Genomic DNA, 19,484 nt, shown 5'->3' on the forward strand with positions numbered 1-19,484 from the left:
TTTATTAAAAATTGCACAGTGAATATATCAGTAATCCATTATATCTTATGTAAAATAAATATAGAAATAAATTTATCTTATTTAACTTAATTCTTAAATATATATTTTGTAATAAATAAATTCTTTAAAAAATCTTCTAAAATTACTGATTTTATCAAAGTTTCCCCAAAAGAAAATTTGTAGTAATTAGTATCTGCTTAAAAGAGCAGCTTCTTGTATAAATGATACTCTATTAAAAATTGCACAGTGAATAGATCCGTAATCTATTATGTAAAATAAATATAGGAATAAATTCATCTTATTTAAATTAATTCTTAAATATAGGTCCTTTTTTCCCGATTTGTACGAAAATTCTTCTTTCAGAACCGAATAAAATTAAATAAAGAAAATTATATACTGTTAAAAACACTTATCTCTATGTAGTATAAATTATCTACTAAGGTTCAAATAGTTTAACGATCCTCAGAATATGATATTATTAAATTTTGCTATTTCAATATATATTGCAACGATGATTTTACAAGTATACAAAGCTTAACTAATTTTAATTATTGCCGATTCATTTTTACTTCCTCAAACTTGAAGTTTAAAAAAAAGAAGACATTGTATTCCCCCCCCCCAAAAAAAAAATCAGCCCAGAAATGTTATTGATATCCACGTTTTAGATCTTTGTGAGCCACAAATTACATTTTGGAAATTTATTAGTCTGTTAGCGAATACAATAATTTAAAAACGGACTAAGCTAGATGAATGAAATTTGATATGCATAATACTGAGGTTATCAAATTTTGAACAAAATACACAATCTATGTTTCAGCTGGAATGCGCTTGAACATATTAACTCAAGGTTCTCATTAGTAATTGGTAGTATTTTATGGAAATAATGTAACAAACAATTTAACATATAATCATCTAAAGTGTGAATATGTATCAAAAATTGGATAAAATAAATTATAGAGGTGACTATCTTCCGTGTATCGGTTTATAGGGATGTGAACGCGATAGTTCAAAAACTGTAACTATACAAAAAACTGAATTTCATTTTTTTTAGTATCTGTATAGTAAAGTTATAATAAGATTATAAGTGTCAAATTTCAGATCAAAACCCTTCATATTTCACTATTTTGTTTGCCCATGTGTGTGCAAACAAAGTAATTTAAAATTTCAAAAAGCTAGACGAGGCTTGGTTTGCGTCTTCAGTTTCCCATAAGAAATGTATGAAATCTGAATTCAATTAATTAACAAGCAAAGTACTGTTCTAAAATTCCTTTTAGAATCTCTTCATTAAACGACGAAGCTAAACACAAAACATATCATATTATAACAGAGAAAACTGAAACGAGAACATTTCTGTTATTGGTTAACTTTTCAGTTCATTTTACTGCAATATTTATTTAAGCTCCTAATTCATTTTTTTTCCTTCAGTATTTAAATTTTTATTTCATTTTACCTCATTACCTACTCCGCACAAAAGTTTTTATTTCATTTGATCACAGTGTATTCTCAGTATTTGAATAGCGCTAGTACAAACCACCAAAGAAAAAAAGAAAAGTAGTTGCAGAATTCAATATTTTTTGTTGTTATAATTCAGAAATTTGCATGCTGATCAGGCCTTTAAAAATAATTATAATGTTAACATTAGCATTCTAGAAAAATATATGAGAGAAAACAATTTAATATTAAAATATAATTCAATAACTATTCAAACTTTTGTAATATGGAAATATATATAATTTAATACATTGTCAATTGGAGTGATAGTAAATTCGAATGTAGTGCCTTTTTTACTATGATGTTCTCGAGGAATGACTCATATATTATATAGTAAACTCCCCTATTTTCCACAAAATTTAAAACATGACAACCGCGGATTATCCGTAAAATAAATAAAAGTAGTACAAATCTATATGAAAAAGATTTTAAAATAATTTATCTAAAAGTAGAGATCTACATACTTATGACTTAGTTGTAGATTTCTGAATTTAAATAATATTAATTTCGTTTTATAAAAAAATTTGATTATTTATTTTTGCTTTTCTGTGTTAAATAACGTATTGTTACGAATCTTTGATGTTGTTTAACAGTACGGTTAGTTTCCTCGTAGGAAAGACCGTTTTACGATCAGCTCAATCGGATGCTGATCGGATGTCGGATCAGTGACTCCGGGTTTGGCAATAAACTCGGCATTCATTTGGCGACTTGGCAACGATTTTGGCGACTTTAGCGACCAAATTGATTATACCAGAATCTTTATGAGTTTTGGCGTTAGAACCAATAGGAGCACAGATATCCTTGATTGATTTAAAATCTTTTCTGCCCTACACCGGAAATTATAAAAGTATGGCAGTCCAAACCCAAGGTCATGTATTTGGTATAGAGTCGTATAGCGAGTCAATAGAGAATTAGTTGGATCAGTCCAGAGAAGCGCAAGCTTTGATTGGAGCTCAAGCGAGTGGTGAATTGAGCTGTGTACCGAATTCTGGAGTCTATCATAGAAAAAGCATTGAGTCGTATGTGGAGTAGTGCTTAGTAAAGTAGTGAGTTGGCAGTTGGTAAATTGCTAAAGCGAGGAGACAATGGATAATAGTAGGTGTTTGAAGAGACCGTAGAGAATAGCTACATAGATTCCCTCCACTTGCTGAGTTCTGTCTGGTCGCTTTTTGAGCTGTGTGGTTGTTGTCTACCACCGATTACTACTTGTGGCCTGCTGTTTGTTCTAAGTATGCTGCTGTGTGTTGTTTGTATACGTCTCGACTGTGTTATTCCGTCTGTGTATTCGTGCCTTTGTGTAAATAAACGTCGTGATTTGATATTGAGGCCTGTTGACTGTGTTACAACATACACCCACTACAAGCGAAATCCGTTGAATTTACGGACTTAGTGGAGGAAATTCCGCAACAGTATATTTAAACTAATTCAAATTTCGTTGCATTTTTGAGATTAACAACGGTCGATAATTCATCTACTTATAAACAAAAATTTATTTTATAACCTTTCTTTTTAATTTCTAGTATATGAAATTCATATAGCGATGAAATATTGAAAATAATGCTTCTAGTAGAATAAAAAATATACATACAGTACAACTTTTATTTCTAAACATTTAAATGATAATACAGCGTAACCGACTTCAATGTTGCGATAAAATGCTTTAACAAAAATTAACTGCCTAAACATAAAATAATGACAACAAAGAAATACTTCACATAGTTTCATTCAACAAAAAAATCTAACAGAATCAGCATATCTTATCCTGAGTAAGTAATAAAAAAAAATGACACAAAAAAATCATGAAACTTACAAAAAAAAAACTGAAATAATAAATCCACGAAGAAGTATATTTACATTTCAAAGGAATATCACTAACAATAATCTAAACATTCAAAAAAGATAAGGAAGCTTTCTACGATATCGTATGACTCTAGCCCTATGCACAAATCTTATTTGAAATTCTCGACAGGAAATAAAAAAAATCACAACGAAGTGTCTCAGTAGCACAAATGCTTTTCACAAAGTGTGACTCAATTACTGATTCAGTTTTTTGATTATTTGCTTTGGCAGGACTCGGCGTATCTTAAAGCTCACGTCGCTTTCATGGATTTACAATCTTTGGTGATGAGACATCGTTTTCATTTGAGAGACAGAGCACGGAGACCGAGACAAGTACTGAAGATGTAAAGGATCGAGTTGACTATTCCAAGAGCCTGAAAAAATATATAAAAAGCATATTGAATACTGAAATATTAGTGATTATTATATAAAATCAGTTATTAAATTAAAAGTTTATAATTCAACCGACTATTATAGTTTGGAATTTAAAGAGAACAACTATTTCAAAATGTAAGCTTAAGATTAATACTAACTAAATAAATAAAATAAACAAATAATGTTGTTGAGAATATTCAAATAGATATTATATGTTATTATAGATCAAAACACACAAAAATGAGAAAAGTAATTGATATTACAAAAAAAAAAAAAAACTAAGCTATATTGTTAAGACAGAATTTTTTTTAAAGGGAACTCTAATATTGATTGAAAAGGCGAAAATTCAATCTGTATATTCATTTCAAATTATTTTTAACAACCATCTCGTAATTTTCAATTGTATCAAATTTTAAAAAAATAATAAGTTTTAATATATCACACTCTTTTAAGAAAGGAATATATATATATATAAATACAAACTCATCTGTTTCATTTAAAATATCTAATTCATTATGACATCTGCCATTTTTTACAGTAAACTTATGTCCCAAAATTTTCGCGTTATTGATAATATCAGAAAGAAAAAAAAAAGTCTTATAAACTGGTGAAATAAAGATTATTTATCCATAAATTATTAACTAAAAAAAGAAAAGATAGAGAGAAAATTTTCTCTTTTGATGAATTTTAGATGAATTTAGATTTAGAATTTTAGAATAGTGAGTCGTGGCGCCATCTACCGATAAATACTAAAAAATACATTTCTGGCAGAATTTATTGTTCGGCTTCCTCACAATTAAATGAAAAAGTTATCTAAAATAAAATAAAGATAATAAATTTACACAATAAACGTTAATATAACACATCCACATATAGAAATATTCTAGATAGTTAAAGAAAAACAACTGTTGATAGAAATAACTCAAAAATATGTTTCAAATCTGGTTTCGATACATTTTTTAAAGCATCAATAGAGAAAATTTGTAAATATTTTTATTCATAAAAATTAAATTAATATATTTTATGTTATAATGGTTCATCAGCTAACAATTTTAATGAAATTTTGGCGACATATAAGAGAAGGTTTAGGAATGTTTTATCATTGGTATAATCTTTATAAATAAAAAATTATTATATAAAACACAAGAAAAGGTATTTAACTTATAATTCCGTACGCTTATTAAAGATTCATTTGGAGGCAATCGACACATTAAATGCTCTCCATTTAGTTATTTGATAATAAAAGTAAAAATAAAATATTAAAGAAAATTAAAATTGAAGTAAACTGAAAATAAGGTAAACATAATAAAATATAAAAGTACTTTCAGTGACCAATTCACTAACTGAATATAATGCAAAATCTTATGGGATAGTTACACACATTAACATAAAACCAAATTTAATACTTAAAAAATTTTCTGAAAGTTATTTGAATGATATTTCAATAGAGATTCCTCAATATCAAGTAAAGTACTACAGGATTTCCTCGACTTGAAAAAGAGTTCCATCCTATCGACAGAAGTAACATGTGACAATGCAAGTCAAACATTTATATTTTTCAACACTATTTTCATTCAAATGTGATATATAAATTGTATATAAAGCTCGCAAACTCACGCTTACTTATTCAATCTAATGTGAAAAATGTATACCCTAGTAGCACCGCATATTGTATAATACTGTATGATATTAAACAATATTCGCAATATTGTATAATATTGATAAATAATGAATAATGTAATATAACATAGCACAATACTGTATAATATTAAACAATATTCGCAATATTGTATAATATTGATAAATAATAAATAATATAATATAATATAGCACAATATTGTGCAACAGACTTTTCTGTCTGGGTAGTATGCATTTGATTGTACATAGTGTAAACAAAAGTGTTTCTTGAAATTACGCTTTATTTTGAAATTTGAAATTTAATTTTTATGGACATTAATCAAGAAGCCTGATCACAGCAATATGTTTTGTTGGAATATTTGATTGACTGAGCATCATTTCCTGAAAGTTTCAGAAGCGTAATGAATTCCCTTCATGATAAAATAATTCAAAAAATTTCCTTTAATACAGAATAATTAGCTCTCTTTGAGGGCCAACTAGTTCATCAGGAATACTGACTTCGTTCGATTTCAGGTAAATGCACCTCGTGTATCTTAAAAATAATAAAAATGAACGAAAAGGGAAAAACTAGTCTACCTGACTTCTTTATCCAACTTTAAAGGTAACCTAAGAGAAAAACTGTTATGATAAATGCTTAGATCAAAATTTGATATATTGTTTAATAACATTACACAAATATTTTTATCTCTACTAATAAATAAGATGAATGTATATGTATCTCTGTGTTTCTGTCTGTGTGTGTCAACGCTTTACAAGTTTGACAATTTGTCCTAAAGTTGCCAAATTTGGTGCATATATATATATGGGGGCGGGTTTTTTTTTTTTCAAATTTTAATTGATCTTGGATTAAAAACTAAAGTTTGGCGTTTTTCGCTGTAATCTTTAATCAATAATTAATAGATAACTTAAATATTTAATTGATCGATATTTTTTCATAATTGAATCAAAGGAAGAAGTATTTCGTTTCGTTTTTAATTTATTCGTGAAAAAAGAATTACCTTTTTCATGTGATCACAATGAAATTCTGCAATTTTTTCTAGAATTTTCAAAAATAGAAATTTTTTAGAATCAAAAAAATAGAATTTTCTAGAATCTTCAAAAATAGAATTTTCTAGAATCTTCAAAAATATTTTTTGCCTAATTTTCAACGATAGAAAACATTGTTGTACTTAAACCTTTTTTATTGTTTCATCAAATATTTACTCTCTATATATTTTTTCATTAAAGGGATCTAAAGAAAAAATATTTGGTTTAACATCAATGAAGTTATCACAGAAATTAGATTATAAAGGGACCAGACAGTTATGTTTTTAATAGTGCTATGACATCATGGGATTGGTCATTATTAAGAAGATTCATCTACATATGGTAGAGAGCGTGTATGAGACAATTAAAAATAAGTCGGCTTTAATGTTTGTAACCATTCGATGCTTGAAAATAGTTTGTAGATGGAATCATGGACATGAATTCATACAAAGAAACTTAATTGAAACTAAACACAATCAATATTCTCTTCGAACCAGCTAGTCGCTGAAGGCGAATAGGATAAATAAAAATAAATAATTGACTTTTCAAAAATAATTTGTAGTGCTAAAAAATCAGCACACGGAAGGTAACTACTTACCCCAGCAGTTATGTAATATTTTTCGTAACGTCTTTGGTAGCCGAGGATAACGACAGAAAGTCCTGATGATAGATATAAGGAAGCTGAGACCAAGTGGTACAAGACGAACTATAAATGAATTTTAAAAAAAAACCTAAGTACATGTACATAAAATACTACAAATTAAAAAAATGGATACATCAGCATATAACAAAATTTATATCAGCATATAAAATGATTCAGAGCAATTTTCATTAATTTACAAATACAAAATCTAAAAATTATAGAAAGATGAGAGTATAAGCAAAATATACAATCATTAGACGAGTTATTGCGATTAACAGCAATGGTTATCGTCAAAACACGTCGCGGGTGTTTCGCCGTTTTTTTTTTTTTTTTTTGCCACAAATGAGTGACCTGTTCAAGGGCTGTCAATTGCATCATTGGCAACTGAGAAGCATTTGCAAAATCCACAATCAATAATACATGTGGCGAATAAGCAGCCAGATAACAGCTACGGGACACGAGTAATTACTTTTGTTTAGTGGTCTTATTACTCGGCTGCGAGTCACATACATCAGGGTACACACTTCAACATCTTCCTGATTAGCATAAGTGGGAAATTGCTTGATAGGCCCATACCTATCACCACCACAATTCGATATGAAGGCCTATAAAACTATTCTATTAAAAGATGTTCCTAGAATCAATGTAATACGGTGTTCTACCACATCTGAAGTTGTTTCCACGAGTTTACTATCTCAATGTTTCCTATAGTATCCATAGAGGATCCCATGTCCCAGTTAAACGATCCAGTCCATGTCCCAGTTAAGTTCCCATGTTAAAACAATTCATCAATCGTTTTAATACTAAATGAATTTCCTCCAAATTGTTGAAAATTTATTCTATAAAAATAAAAAAGTTTTTTTTTCTGTTGATATCTACTTTAAAAAACCTTTTGAATTTATAGCCTATATGGTAACCCAAATAAGTAAACTGAGTAGTTCTTCTAGCAATCCTATTCACAGTATTTTTCACCTTGTCAGCCACCTTGATTTTTGACTTCGGCGACTTGGCATTATTGGCATTCTTGGCGATATGAAGAGATACAAGAAAATAGATTTCAACAGATTTTTTTATAGATACTGAATGATGTTCAGACGCGAGTATACTACATGAGTAACTAACTACTTAAATAATATAAAAATCATAAGATTTAATTTCAGAAAATGCGTCAAGTATAACTACAAAATTCATAATTAAAAATATTGTTAAAATAATGTCAGGCACTTTAAAAAGAATTAAACATAATCTCTTTCCTTCATAATAGAATAACTGCTATTATCTGAATTTTGGTACGTGAGAGAGCAAATTAATGAATAATTATCTCTTTATAAAAGCTCATTAAAAATTCCTGAATGTCGCACATTTCATTCTCAAAAGCAGCCATTTTTTTAATCAACGGTTACAGTTTGGTACTATTATGTATAATGAGGGAGGAGGCTTTTATCACTTATCGGAGCTTCCGTTCAAGAAGAAAAAATATCTGACATTAAAAGCCAAAAAAATCAGATGAATAACGGCGTTACACATGGGTGGCCTGAAATTTCAAAGGCAGCGATTCTTTGTGCTGTTCGACACGCGCTGGGTTGATGTTCTAAAATCGTAAATTCTATTCTTTCTTTATCGTAGCCATCCATGACGTAATTTGAATACAATGAGTCTGAGTAGTTTGCTCAAATTTTGTATAAGTGATTTAAAACATGTGTTGCACCCAAAGAAGCTTCTGGAAGACAATGTCATGAAAGTCAAATTTTAATTGGAAGTCACTCTAGATTGTCAATAATTCTGATAACAACTACTATCTACCTCAATAGATGAAGATCAATTTCTTGAACTAAAACCTATATATATTATTGAAAATAATAATCCACAGACAGTTTCTATTTATGCATTTCTATAATAACGACATTATAATGTATTTAATTTATACGAAATATTTTTAAATAAAATAGTTTGTTCGATTTAGGAAATTCTCTTGTTTTATCTCAATTTTTACTGACATTTGCTATTTTCTTTTAATTGGCAAATATATTTATGTATTAGAGATTGTGAATCAATTCTAAATTTTCATTAAAATTTCTTCTGAAAAAATTCAAAAATTCATCAGAAATGTCAATTATATACCGATTTTTTGCAAAAGTGTTAACTCTGAAACTGAAAATTTGATTATTTTGGAGCTTTAGGAAGAATAGAAGCCGTCTCAATTTGGATAATCAACCATTTACAAATATTCTTTAATGTTGGGGAAATTATTTGATACAAACGGCAATTTTTAATAATTTCTGAAAAAAAATGAAACTAAATGGTTAAATTACTAAGAGTATAATATTCAACTATTTATAAAAAATATATTGGAAGTATTTATCGTAATTTAGATCGTAAGATGAAAAGATCCTGATACTATAGTACAGAGAATTTTCATTCCTGGAATGAAAAAGAACTGAAAATCTAAATGTTAGATATCGTTTAAAAAGGTATTTGGAAGATTTTCTCTAATTAGCTACTAAGAATAAAAAGGACCATAAATTAGTGTCTGTATTTGAAAAAAAGGAAGAAATTAAAACAACATAAGTTTACATTAAATAAAAAAATTCACATAAATTATTAAAAAACATTATTATTTAATATTCAATACAAATTAAAACTTTACATTTTCAAAATAAATGATTCGACATAAATAAATTCTTCATTATCAGCGGTTGTTAATCCGAAAACATAGATAAAAACATTCAACGAAGAACAAAAAATAGATTATTTAACAAATAAATAAGTAAAGTACCTCTTTTTTTGTAATAATGAAATTTGGTAAACACAAAAATCTATTCTTTATTAACTCATAATTGTACATTTAGGCACCCTACTGCAAATAAAAACATTTTTAAGACATTTAACTTTTTATTTGGGTTCTTTTTTCAGTCAATTTCAGTCTTTAAAATTCTCTTATCTACATTATCTTTTCTTAATTTACATATTACCTTAGGCTATTTTATAAACGATAAAATAGCCTATTTTTAGGCTCTTTTTGAAATCAAATTAAAATATTTTTGTTAGATACAATGTTTCAAACATCGGCATTTTGTAGAATGATTAATCATTTTTAGGCAAAGTATGAAATATGGAATCATTTTAATAAGTAGCATACTTTCCTCAAGATGCAAGTTATTCAATTATTTCCATTTTGTTTGATATCTGGATATTAAATAAAAAAACAATCGCTATTTATATATAGGAAAATGTGATAAGACTTATATTTCAAAAGTGCGCACTGCACAGAAATACAGATGTCATTGTCAATTAGAAAAAAACAAAATTAATGAGGTTATTGCAAAAGTGCAGCATGCCTAGGTATTATATACAATGCCTCGAGGAAATTCTATAAGATAATCAAATAATTCTCATACTTCTAACTGTGCCGATTTTTCATTTGGCATAGCATAGAATGCCTAGGAAATGTGTGAAATATTAATCATTCTATATTTTACTTTAAAATGCTGAGGAATTCTAGGGAATGTCGGATTTCAAACTCTGTGGGTAACACATCCATAAAAGAAAAAGAAAAAAATATTTGTGATAATAAAAAACTTTCCTATAAATCACATTATCTCGTGAAAAAAGCACATCAGTATTTGAGGTCTCCAGCTTATTTTAAAATGATGATCACTTAGAGATCACTTTGAGATTATTTAGCATAACTACTTGTTAAATGATCTCAATATCATGTTACCGACTCAATCCAGAGATTAAGAACCTTGTGTTCAAGAACTCCGTGACACATCCCTTAAATTGGCAAATAAAATTTTACGATGAATTTGAAAATATTTCTTACAATTCCAATTGCATCTGCTTTATAATTGTAAAAGTACAAATAATCTAGATACAACTATTGCATAGATTGATTTGTTATTGCATGAATAAATAAATGAAATTAACCCTCTGACTGTTTCATTTTTAAAAATCACTATTTAGATGCGAGTTTTGCAAATAAGTTCAAATATTTCTCAAACAAAATCAACTAATATTATATGTTGCTATAATATAATAAAAATCTGTAATCATAAACATAAAAATTCTAATTCCTAAAAACTCGGGATGCAATAGAAAATGGACTGCCAACCCGAGGAAATCGCGAGATACGCAACTGGAGTATTAAACAAACTAGTTAGGATTTTGTTAACTTTAAACCGAAATATTGATCATGTAGAAACATGAACATATTTTTTTAAAAAAATTTTAAAATGCTTTAATGCCATTACAAACCTATGTTTTCAACAATCATATGTATAAATGCTCAAGGATATATAAATGCAAATGAACCTCACATATAATAAAAATAATTATTACCACATAAAATAATAATCAAAAATGGAGAAAGTTATTAATTAATACACGTTAGGGTTCTTATTTTTAACCACTGTTTCGTTATTAATTAAAAGTCGCAAATCAATTGTTATTTAATTTCAAGTAATTTACAAAACATTTGAATGAAATAGTTTACATATCTGAGGAAGTTTACATGTTGAAGTAGTTTATATATTTAATAATCTTTTAGAAGCATCTGGGTGATCTACAATTATATTAGAATATACAATAAAAAGAATGAAGCATCTATAATTATATTAGAATGTACAATAAAAGGCATGAAGCATCTATAATTATATTAGAATGCACCATAAAACGCATGAAACATCTATAATTAGAATGTACCATAAAAAGCATCTACAATTATATTAGAATGTACAATAAAAAGCATGTTGCATGATTCTTATTTACACACGCTGATAATGAAACGCATTGTCTGAAAGAATAGAAGCATTTTATATATTATTCAAATTTCAATCTTCAGATCCTCATCGTAGTACTTATGATGACAAAAAAAGTCTGGATGCAAAATAATTATTTAGTACTAATAGCAATATAAATGGCAAGCAAATTGATTTTATTTCTTTTAGCTATTAAAACTGAATAATTAAAGCTTGACAAAAATTGAACTTTCACATCAACAATTCACAATTCTGAATTGTAACAAATAAAAATAAAAATTATTATAACAGAACCAGTTCTGAAAAGAACACAAAAGCACGATCTGAGAAAATAAAATTTAAATGGCAATGTTAATATCTGATTTGATCGCTCATTGATTTTCCTTATCAAGCGTTAACTACCAATTATCAGGCTAAAAGAACAGAAAAGGAAAGTCTTGCACAAAAGAGAAGAGGATAAAGGAAATTTAAAAATCGGAATCTCTTCAAGTTATGTCAAAGGCTTCATAATTAGAAGAAACAAATTGATAAATTAAAGGAAAATAACGCCCTTAGATTTCTATTTCATAATATCTTCTAATTACAACATGATTTCAATGATAAATTATCTGTCAATGTATTACAAGCAAATTTTCCCAAACTCAGCGTCGCGACCCACTTGTGGGTCACTTCTGACTGAGTCAATGAGTCAATTTTTGGTGGGTTGCAGCAAGATTTTGAATGTTTATGCATCTGTCCAGAATTTGCAAAAATGTCACTTGCACTTAAAAGGTTCATCAGGTCGGAAGTTTGAAATATTTATTATAAAATAAGATGTAATAATATTTTTTTTTCATTTTAGTCCATAAAATCCTTTAAGGACAGAACGTAATGAATTTCTATACCTAATCAACGAAAAAATTCAGTGAGCTTAGTATGATGCGAGACACTATAGATTCGATTTCTAAATAGTGGTTACTAATACTGAAAAATTTGGGAATCGTTGCTCTACAGGATTCTGTCAAATGAGGCCAGAATTAGTTCTTAAAAATGAGAAAAAATTATATTCTTTTAAGATAAACAGCCAAATTTTACCTGGCATATATATATATATATATCTTTTAACGAAAATAAAACAAGACTTTTCCTTTTATATAAAAATTGACATAAAATTTACATGTATTCTAGTTTTATACAAAAAACTTTTGTAAAGTGATATAATGAAAAAGATTTTAAATGCAACTAATTTAAATAAGATAGATTGGGTTCCTATATAGTGGTTAGCGTGCTGAAAAATTTGAGAATGCGTGCTCTTCAGAATTCTGTCATGTGCGGCAAGAATTAGTTCTTAAAACCGAGAAACAAATAATATTCTTTTAAGATAAACAGCCAAATTTTACTTGGCAAATATGTTTGTAACAAAATTTTGGTTAACAAAAATAAAACACAGCTTTTTATTTCATATCAAAATTTATACAAAATATTCACTAGTTCTATACAAAAACACTCTGTTAAGTGATATAATGAAATAGCTAGCTGTTAAATGTAACCAATTTAAATAAGATGCAAGTATGCATTTTGTTGTCTGCAGAACAATATTACCTCGTTTTTATCGTTTTGTCATAAACTTTTTCCATTACTTGCAACACCTATAGCTAAATGTTCAGATATCCTATGTAAACATTTTGTTAAAATCTTCAAAATTATGTTAATAAAATTATATGCTTCCAGCTGATTACACCTGTATAAGCAGTTAGAGTTAAGCGAAAGAGAATCGATATAAAATACTATCGCAAACAGTAAGAAAAGTTCCAAGTAACCATGTCATCGCCTATAGATGGGGATATAAATAATGTTTAATAATAAATGCATTATGAACTTTTATTATATTTTAATTATTATTTCATTATAAATTATTATATTGCTATTATATAAATTATTATATTTAATATTATTTTTTAATAATAATTGTATTATGAACATTATTTGCATTGTGAACCTGAAGGGCGAGGAGTAAAAGATGTAAACAGAAATCCACTTCCAAACATATATTTCGGTAGGAAGCAATAATTGCTTTTTAAATCCGGAATAAATATTTCGTTTTTATCGCAAATATAATATTAGGTATTAAAATTAATTATTTCATGTAAAAAAAGAATATTTATTGCATTTTTAGATTAATTTCATATCAGTATTATAAATAATAAGCAAATTAAAAGAATATATTTCATAATATTTTAGCTGCCCTTCCCCTAGCCAGTGATTAAACGTAATTGCAGAGGCAGAGTAATATCAGCAATTAATATGTACTGGATATTTATTTGAAGAAAATTCTAGAGTTTAGAGCAAAATCATCAATAATATTGATAAACTGTATTTTCAAAAAAAAAAAAAAAAAATTAACCTTTCTTTTTCTGAGCATTTTTATCTATTTAAAGTATGTGACTACAACTGGAATGAATATTTTAGAACCGTTATAAAATTTTTATATTTTTGTATTTTTACATAAAGCAGATAAAAGCAGACTTAGGAAACTTTAATATGTTAAAAGCCAAAACTAATTTGAAAATTGGGAGTAATTGGGAATCACGTGGAATTTTTTTTTTTTGGGGGGGGGGATGAGAGGGGAATAACAAGAGGTACAAAATAAGTTAACCGTCAAGAAATGTTTAAAAAATCTTTTTTAAATTAGTTATTTTAAATTTAAATTATTTCAAAGTTTTGTAAATAATTTAAGAAATACATTATTTAGTTCCCGAACTAAGAAATAAATTGTAATTATTGGCAGTGTTTGAATATTGGGTAGACAGCATGAAAATTTCAATTTTTGTCGTATTATGAAGCATTAAAACTGCAAAACCTTTTTCAATGATTCTCTATAGTTTATTCTGTAGTTTAGAAACTGCAGAAAATATAAGAAAATCATTATATTAAATTTTAACAAAAATATCCATTAGATTTTAATTTACTTCAATAGGAGATTATAAAAAAATTTAATTTAAGGAAATATCATTCGAAGATTTAAAATAGCTTTAAAATGTATTTTATTCAAATATAACAATTATTGTAATTTTTCAAAAAATGAAATAGAAAACTAATCAAACGATTTTATAAAGAAAAAAAAAACACTCGAAAAATCAGAAAATATTATTAAATGTATTCGATATTTTAGCCAAAAACCGACTTTATTCAGTCAATTAATCGAAATTATTTAAGTCATCTTAAATCATTTATCTCAGTTTTTAAATTCTTATTATTTGCCGCTATTCTTCCGGATCCTTAAAAAGTGTAAAAACTGGATAATATTTCATGAGGTCGCTGCAAATAGAAACATAATTAAAAGTTTTGTTTGCATTTGAGAAAGTACAATTATAAAAAAAGGCCGATAAATGCATCCCCTCAACAAAATTACTTAAGATCCTTTTCTTAGAATTTAAATAATTCAATTTATTATTATCGATTTTCTATACTTAATCAACGATTTATAAATCGAAATCTATAAATACTTAAAGTATATTCATTAATACAACGAGAAGAAATGAACGAAGTATAATTAGTTTCAAATTCAATTTTTCATTTAAGTAAAACATAAATTTTATAAACAAATATGTTTATCTAATTTTATTTAAGTTGAGATAAACGATTTATTGTTTTTAAAGCTAAGCTTAATATTAAATTAAGAAATTTTGCATGGAATCCCACACTAACGAAAGCGTGAATGGGATATTGCATAAATCTAAGAGCAATACAGATTGTTGCAAAAATAATGATTCTTGTATAGAAAACTGTACGAATTATTTGATGTCTAGATTATCATTTTTTAAAGACTTTTAAAGATACACCTGTGTATTTTTCCTGTATTTGTTTCGAAATCAGAAACATACTTAATGCATATAATCAGATAATAAGTTTTCCGGGTGAAGTGATCAAGTTTGATCATAAATTTCTCATATCTATACAATATAGGTACCAAAGACATGAAATCCCTTCTTTTTACAGAAAACAATTTACAAGAAGTTGTAACAATTTACATTAAGAAAACAATTTATAAAAATATTACAAGACAATATCTATCAAATTTTTACATACAAATAATTATTTCGCTTATTTTCACAATAAAAGTTGAAATAGTCCAAAAAATTAAACATCACGGAAATATAATTATAAGCACCAATATTTTAAAAAGCAATTATGCAGTACTGTTGATCTCATATTGGAAGTAATTTTTCTTTCCTTTACAGCAGGAGAGCTTTTCGATTGAAATTGTAATTAGATGTGCAAAAATGTGTCAGTATAGAGGTTATATAAGAAAGAAGTTGCGAAAATGGCATACCAAAAAGCCTGTTTTTATCAAATTTATCAAAAATGCAAACTCCATAAACAATAATAAGAGTTTTTTCATTATTAAGAAATCATGATATAATATCAAAACTTTTAGATTTCTGTTTAATATGAATATGTTTTGATTTTGAAACAGATTTCTTTTGAATAGGATTTTCCCTCCATTTACAAGAGAAATTCACCTTCCTAAAATTGTAATTAGATGTTCAAAAATGTATTAGTATAGAAGTTACTATAAGAAAGAAATTGCAAAAATGATATATTGAAAAATCTGGTTTTTAAAATTCTTATCGAAGCTGCAAACTCCATAAATAGTAATGCCGGTTTTAAAAATTATTTCTAAGGAATCATGATATATTATATTAAAACTTTTAGATTTCTTTTTAATAAAAATATGTTTTGATTATGCTACATATTTCTTTTTTTAATATTTTATACAAGAGAACTTTTACAAGAGGGCTATTTACTGGAGAACTTCTCCACTTAAATTATAATTAGATGTGCAAAAAAGTGTCAATATAGAAGTTCCTATAAGAAAGAAGTTGCGAAAATGGTGTATCAAAAAGCCTGTTTTTAAAATTCTTAAATTTATCAAAGATGCAAACTTCATAAATAATAGTAAGAGTTTTTTTATTATATTTAAGAAATCATGATTTAATATCAAAACTTTTAGATTTCTGTTTAATATGAATAGATTAATGTTTAGATTTTGAGACAGATTTCTTTTTAATAGGATTTTCCCTCCATTTTCAAGAGAAATTCACCTTCCTAAAATTGTAATTAGATGTGCAAAAATGTATTAGTATAGAAGTTACTATAAGAAAGAAATTGCAAAAATGATATATTGAAAAATCTGGTTTTTAAAATTCTTATCGAAGCTGCAAACTCCATAAATAGTAACGCCGGTTTTAAAAATTATTTATAAGGAATCATGATATATTGTATTAAAACTTTTAGATTTCTTTTTAATAAAAATATGTTTTGATTATGCTACATATTTCTTTTTTTAATATTTTATACAGGAGAACTTTTACAGGGAGGCTATTTACTGGAGAACTTCTCCACTTAAATTATAATTAGATGTGCAAAAAAGTGTCAATATAGAAGTTCCTATAAGAAAGAAGTTGCGAAAATGGTGTATCAAAAAGCCTGTTTTTAAAATTCTTAAATTCATCGAAGATGCAAATTCCATAAATAGTAATAAGGGTTTTTATTATTTTTATAATCTTATCTTTATAATAATCATTTAAATTCTTGTTGTTGCAAAAATTTTAATTCTTGTTGTTACCAATAGGACGCATATTGAAAATGCAAAGAATCAATCAACTTAAAATCCATAAAGCACAACACAGTAAAAATAAATCAGTGCTTTTCACTTCTGTCCTTTTTATTTTGTTTGTACAATTGAGAACACCAAATTTTATTCTGCGATGCTAAATTAAAAATTGTACCTTAAATTCATCACTGTTCACATTTTTTTTAAAAATTTTTTTTTACTCAGATAAAGCAAATTATTGACGACTGGCAATGGGCTTAGTTGTCATAAATAAAACAGAATTAAGAAAACACACATTTATTCAAGAAATGAAATAAAAAAACACATTTTAATATCAAATTTTTGAAAGTCTGACATTTAAGATTTAAAACGTTGAATAGAAATAAGAAATGATATTATTGTTAAACTGTTTCTCAATTTTCAATTCTGTGTGAACCCTCAAAAATACTAATAAGTGCTTGTCTATGAACATTAAATGAGTTCCTTAGCAATTCTACTTACAAAGAGAGACTTGGGCACGTGATAGAAGCTTCTTGACGACAGAATCGATGAGACCAATAGCAGGAAGGTGGTGATGAGGCATCCGTAGGCAATCATCATCAGAGCCGTCGACTCACCGAAGGAAATGAAGGCAGCGACAGTGAATTCATTCTCGGCGAGCACCGCCTGGGCCTGGTAACTGCCCATATCTGCCACGAGACCAATGGTAATGGCGCCCAGCACCTGAGAGAGTGAAAATTTTAGAAGACCAAAATAAAATGGGCTTAAAAGTAAAGTCATTATTATGAAGTCACCTGAGAAAGAAGATGATAAATTATGTTGAATAAAAAGCATTTTTTACTAAATCCCCTTTTATCAATGTGCCCATAAAATAATTGAAGCAATTATTTTAACTGTTTTTTTACTATTTAATGTTCTATTCAAAACGCATTGTTAAAAATATTAGGAAATCTTAATATCATTTTTTAAATTCACTACTAGATGGCACCACTTGTATTAAATCAAAATTTAATTAAGTTAATCGTCTAATTGATAATTCAATTTTCAAAATATTAAAAGGCCCACGCATATAAAAGTGCAAAAATCTAACGCATCAGAAAGTGAGTAACAGAACATTTACAGAATTATTTTTTACGAACATGAAATAAATAAAGTTAAGCAAAAAATTAGGAATAAGCAAACATTTTTCAATTTCACGTTCATTTCTAATTTCACAGCTCATTAGAAGTTGTTTCAAGGTGTTTAGTTAATTGTGATTTTTAAAAAATAAGATTAATTTCTTTTGTTTTTTTAGAGCAGAAAAAGAAAAAGAGAAAAAAAAAAAGGAAACTAAGTGATTTCCTCAATGTACCTTAAATGTAACGTATAATTTTAACACTCAAAAATAGCCTTTATTCTAACTTTATCCATTTATTTAAATAAAAAATAAAGATAATTTTCCATTCTCGCCAAGCAGACTTTATATGTAACAACACTTAGTATACACATAAAAAAGTGTTATCCGCCGAAGTCAAAATCCTTTTAGCCTTGGTTGTATTATTTTTGGCGACTTTTAGTTGCGCCGCAAAATGAAAAAATACCAAATAAATAAATGAATAAATAATTTATATGACAACAGGGTTTGTGAGAAAAAGGGTCTAATATAATGACCAATAGCAAATTAATTGACAAATTCAAAAATAGCTTAATATATATTAAATATGAGTAAATATCTGTTTGATATAGCACCTGCAATTAAGTGAATGGTGTCTAAATCTGTAAATTAATAATATAATCATCATACATGCATATCTAGGTGAGATAATGATGAAGATTTTCCAGTATTTTCCCAACTAATTTTATGCATTTTTTTAATCATAAATGCTTAGTTTGTTTACTTGATTATATTAGTTATGGACTGAAATAATAAAAACAGGAGGATTATTTTTTAGATTAACCTTATAATTTTGAACCGTATTTAAATGATAAGAATGACACCGTGTCAGATCCAAACTTTCACGATTCACCGAAATCGGATCTTCACTAGAAATAGATATCGAATTACTGACTTCCGATTCTAAAATATAGCCCTTCTAATTCTTTCCCCCACATATTCAGCTATTTCCTATTTCTGTTGTAT

At 27.1% G+C, this 19,484-nt stretch overlaps 1 protein-coding gene across 2 annotated transcripts in view; it reads right to left on the bottom strand.

Moving 5' to 3' along the window:
• Window positions 1–3,106: 3,106 nt before the first annotated feature.
• The window catches only part of LOC129963586 (uncharacterized), an 82,984-nt gene continuing 66,606 nt past the window's right edge, over window positions 3,107–19,484 (bottom strand). For both annotated transcript variants that reach the window (XM_056078051.1, XM_056078052.1), the window contains exons 3-5: window positions 17,867–18,088; window positions 6,968–7,075; window positions 3,107–3,704 (exon numbers count right to left, since the gene is read on the bottom strand). In XM_056078051.1, the coding sequence (XP_055934026.1) occupies window positions 3,630–3,704; window positions 6,968–7,075; window positions 17,867–18,088 (405 nt within the window). In that variant the 3' untranslated portion in view covers window positions 3,107–3,629. The remainder of the gene's footprint in view (window positions 3,705–6,967; window positions 7,076–17,866; window positions 18,089–19,484) is intronic.

Source organism: Argiope bruennichi, chromosome 3, assembly GCF_947563725.1.
Source record: "Argiope bruennichi chromosome 3, qqArgBrue1.1, whole genome shotgun sequence".
NCBI lineage: Eukaryota > Metazoa > Arthropoda > Arachnida > Araneae > Araneidae > Argiope > Argiope bruennichi.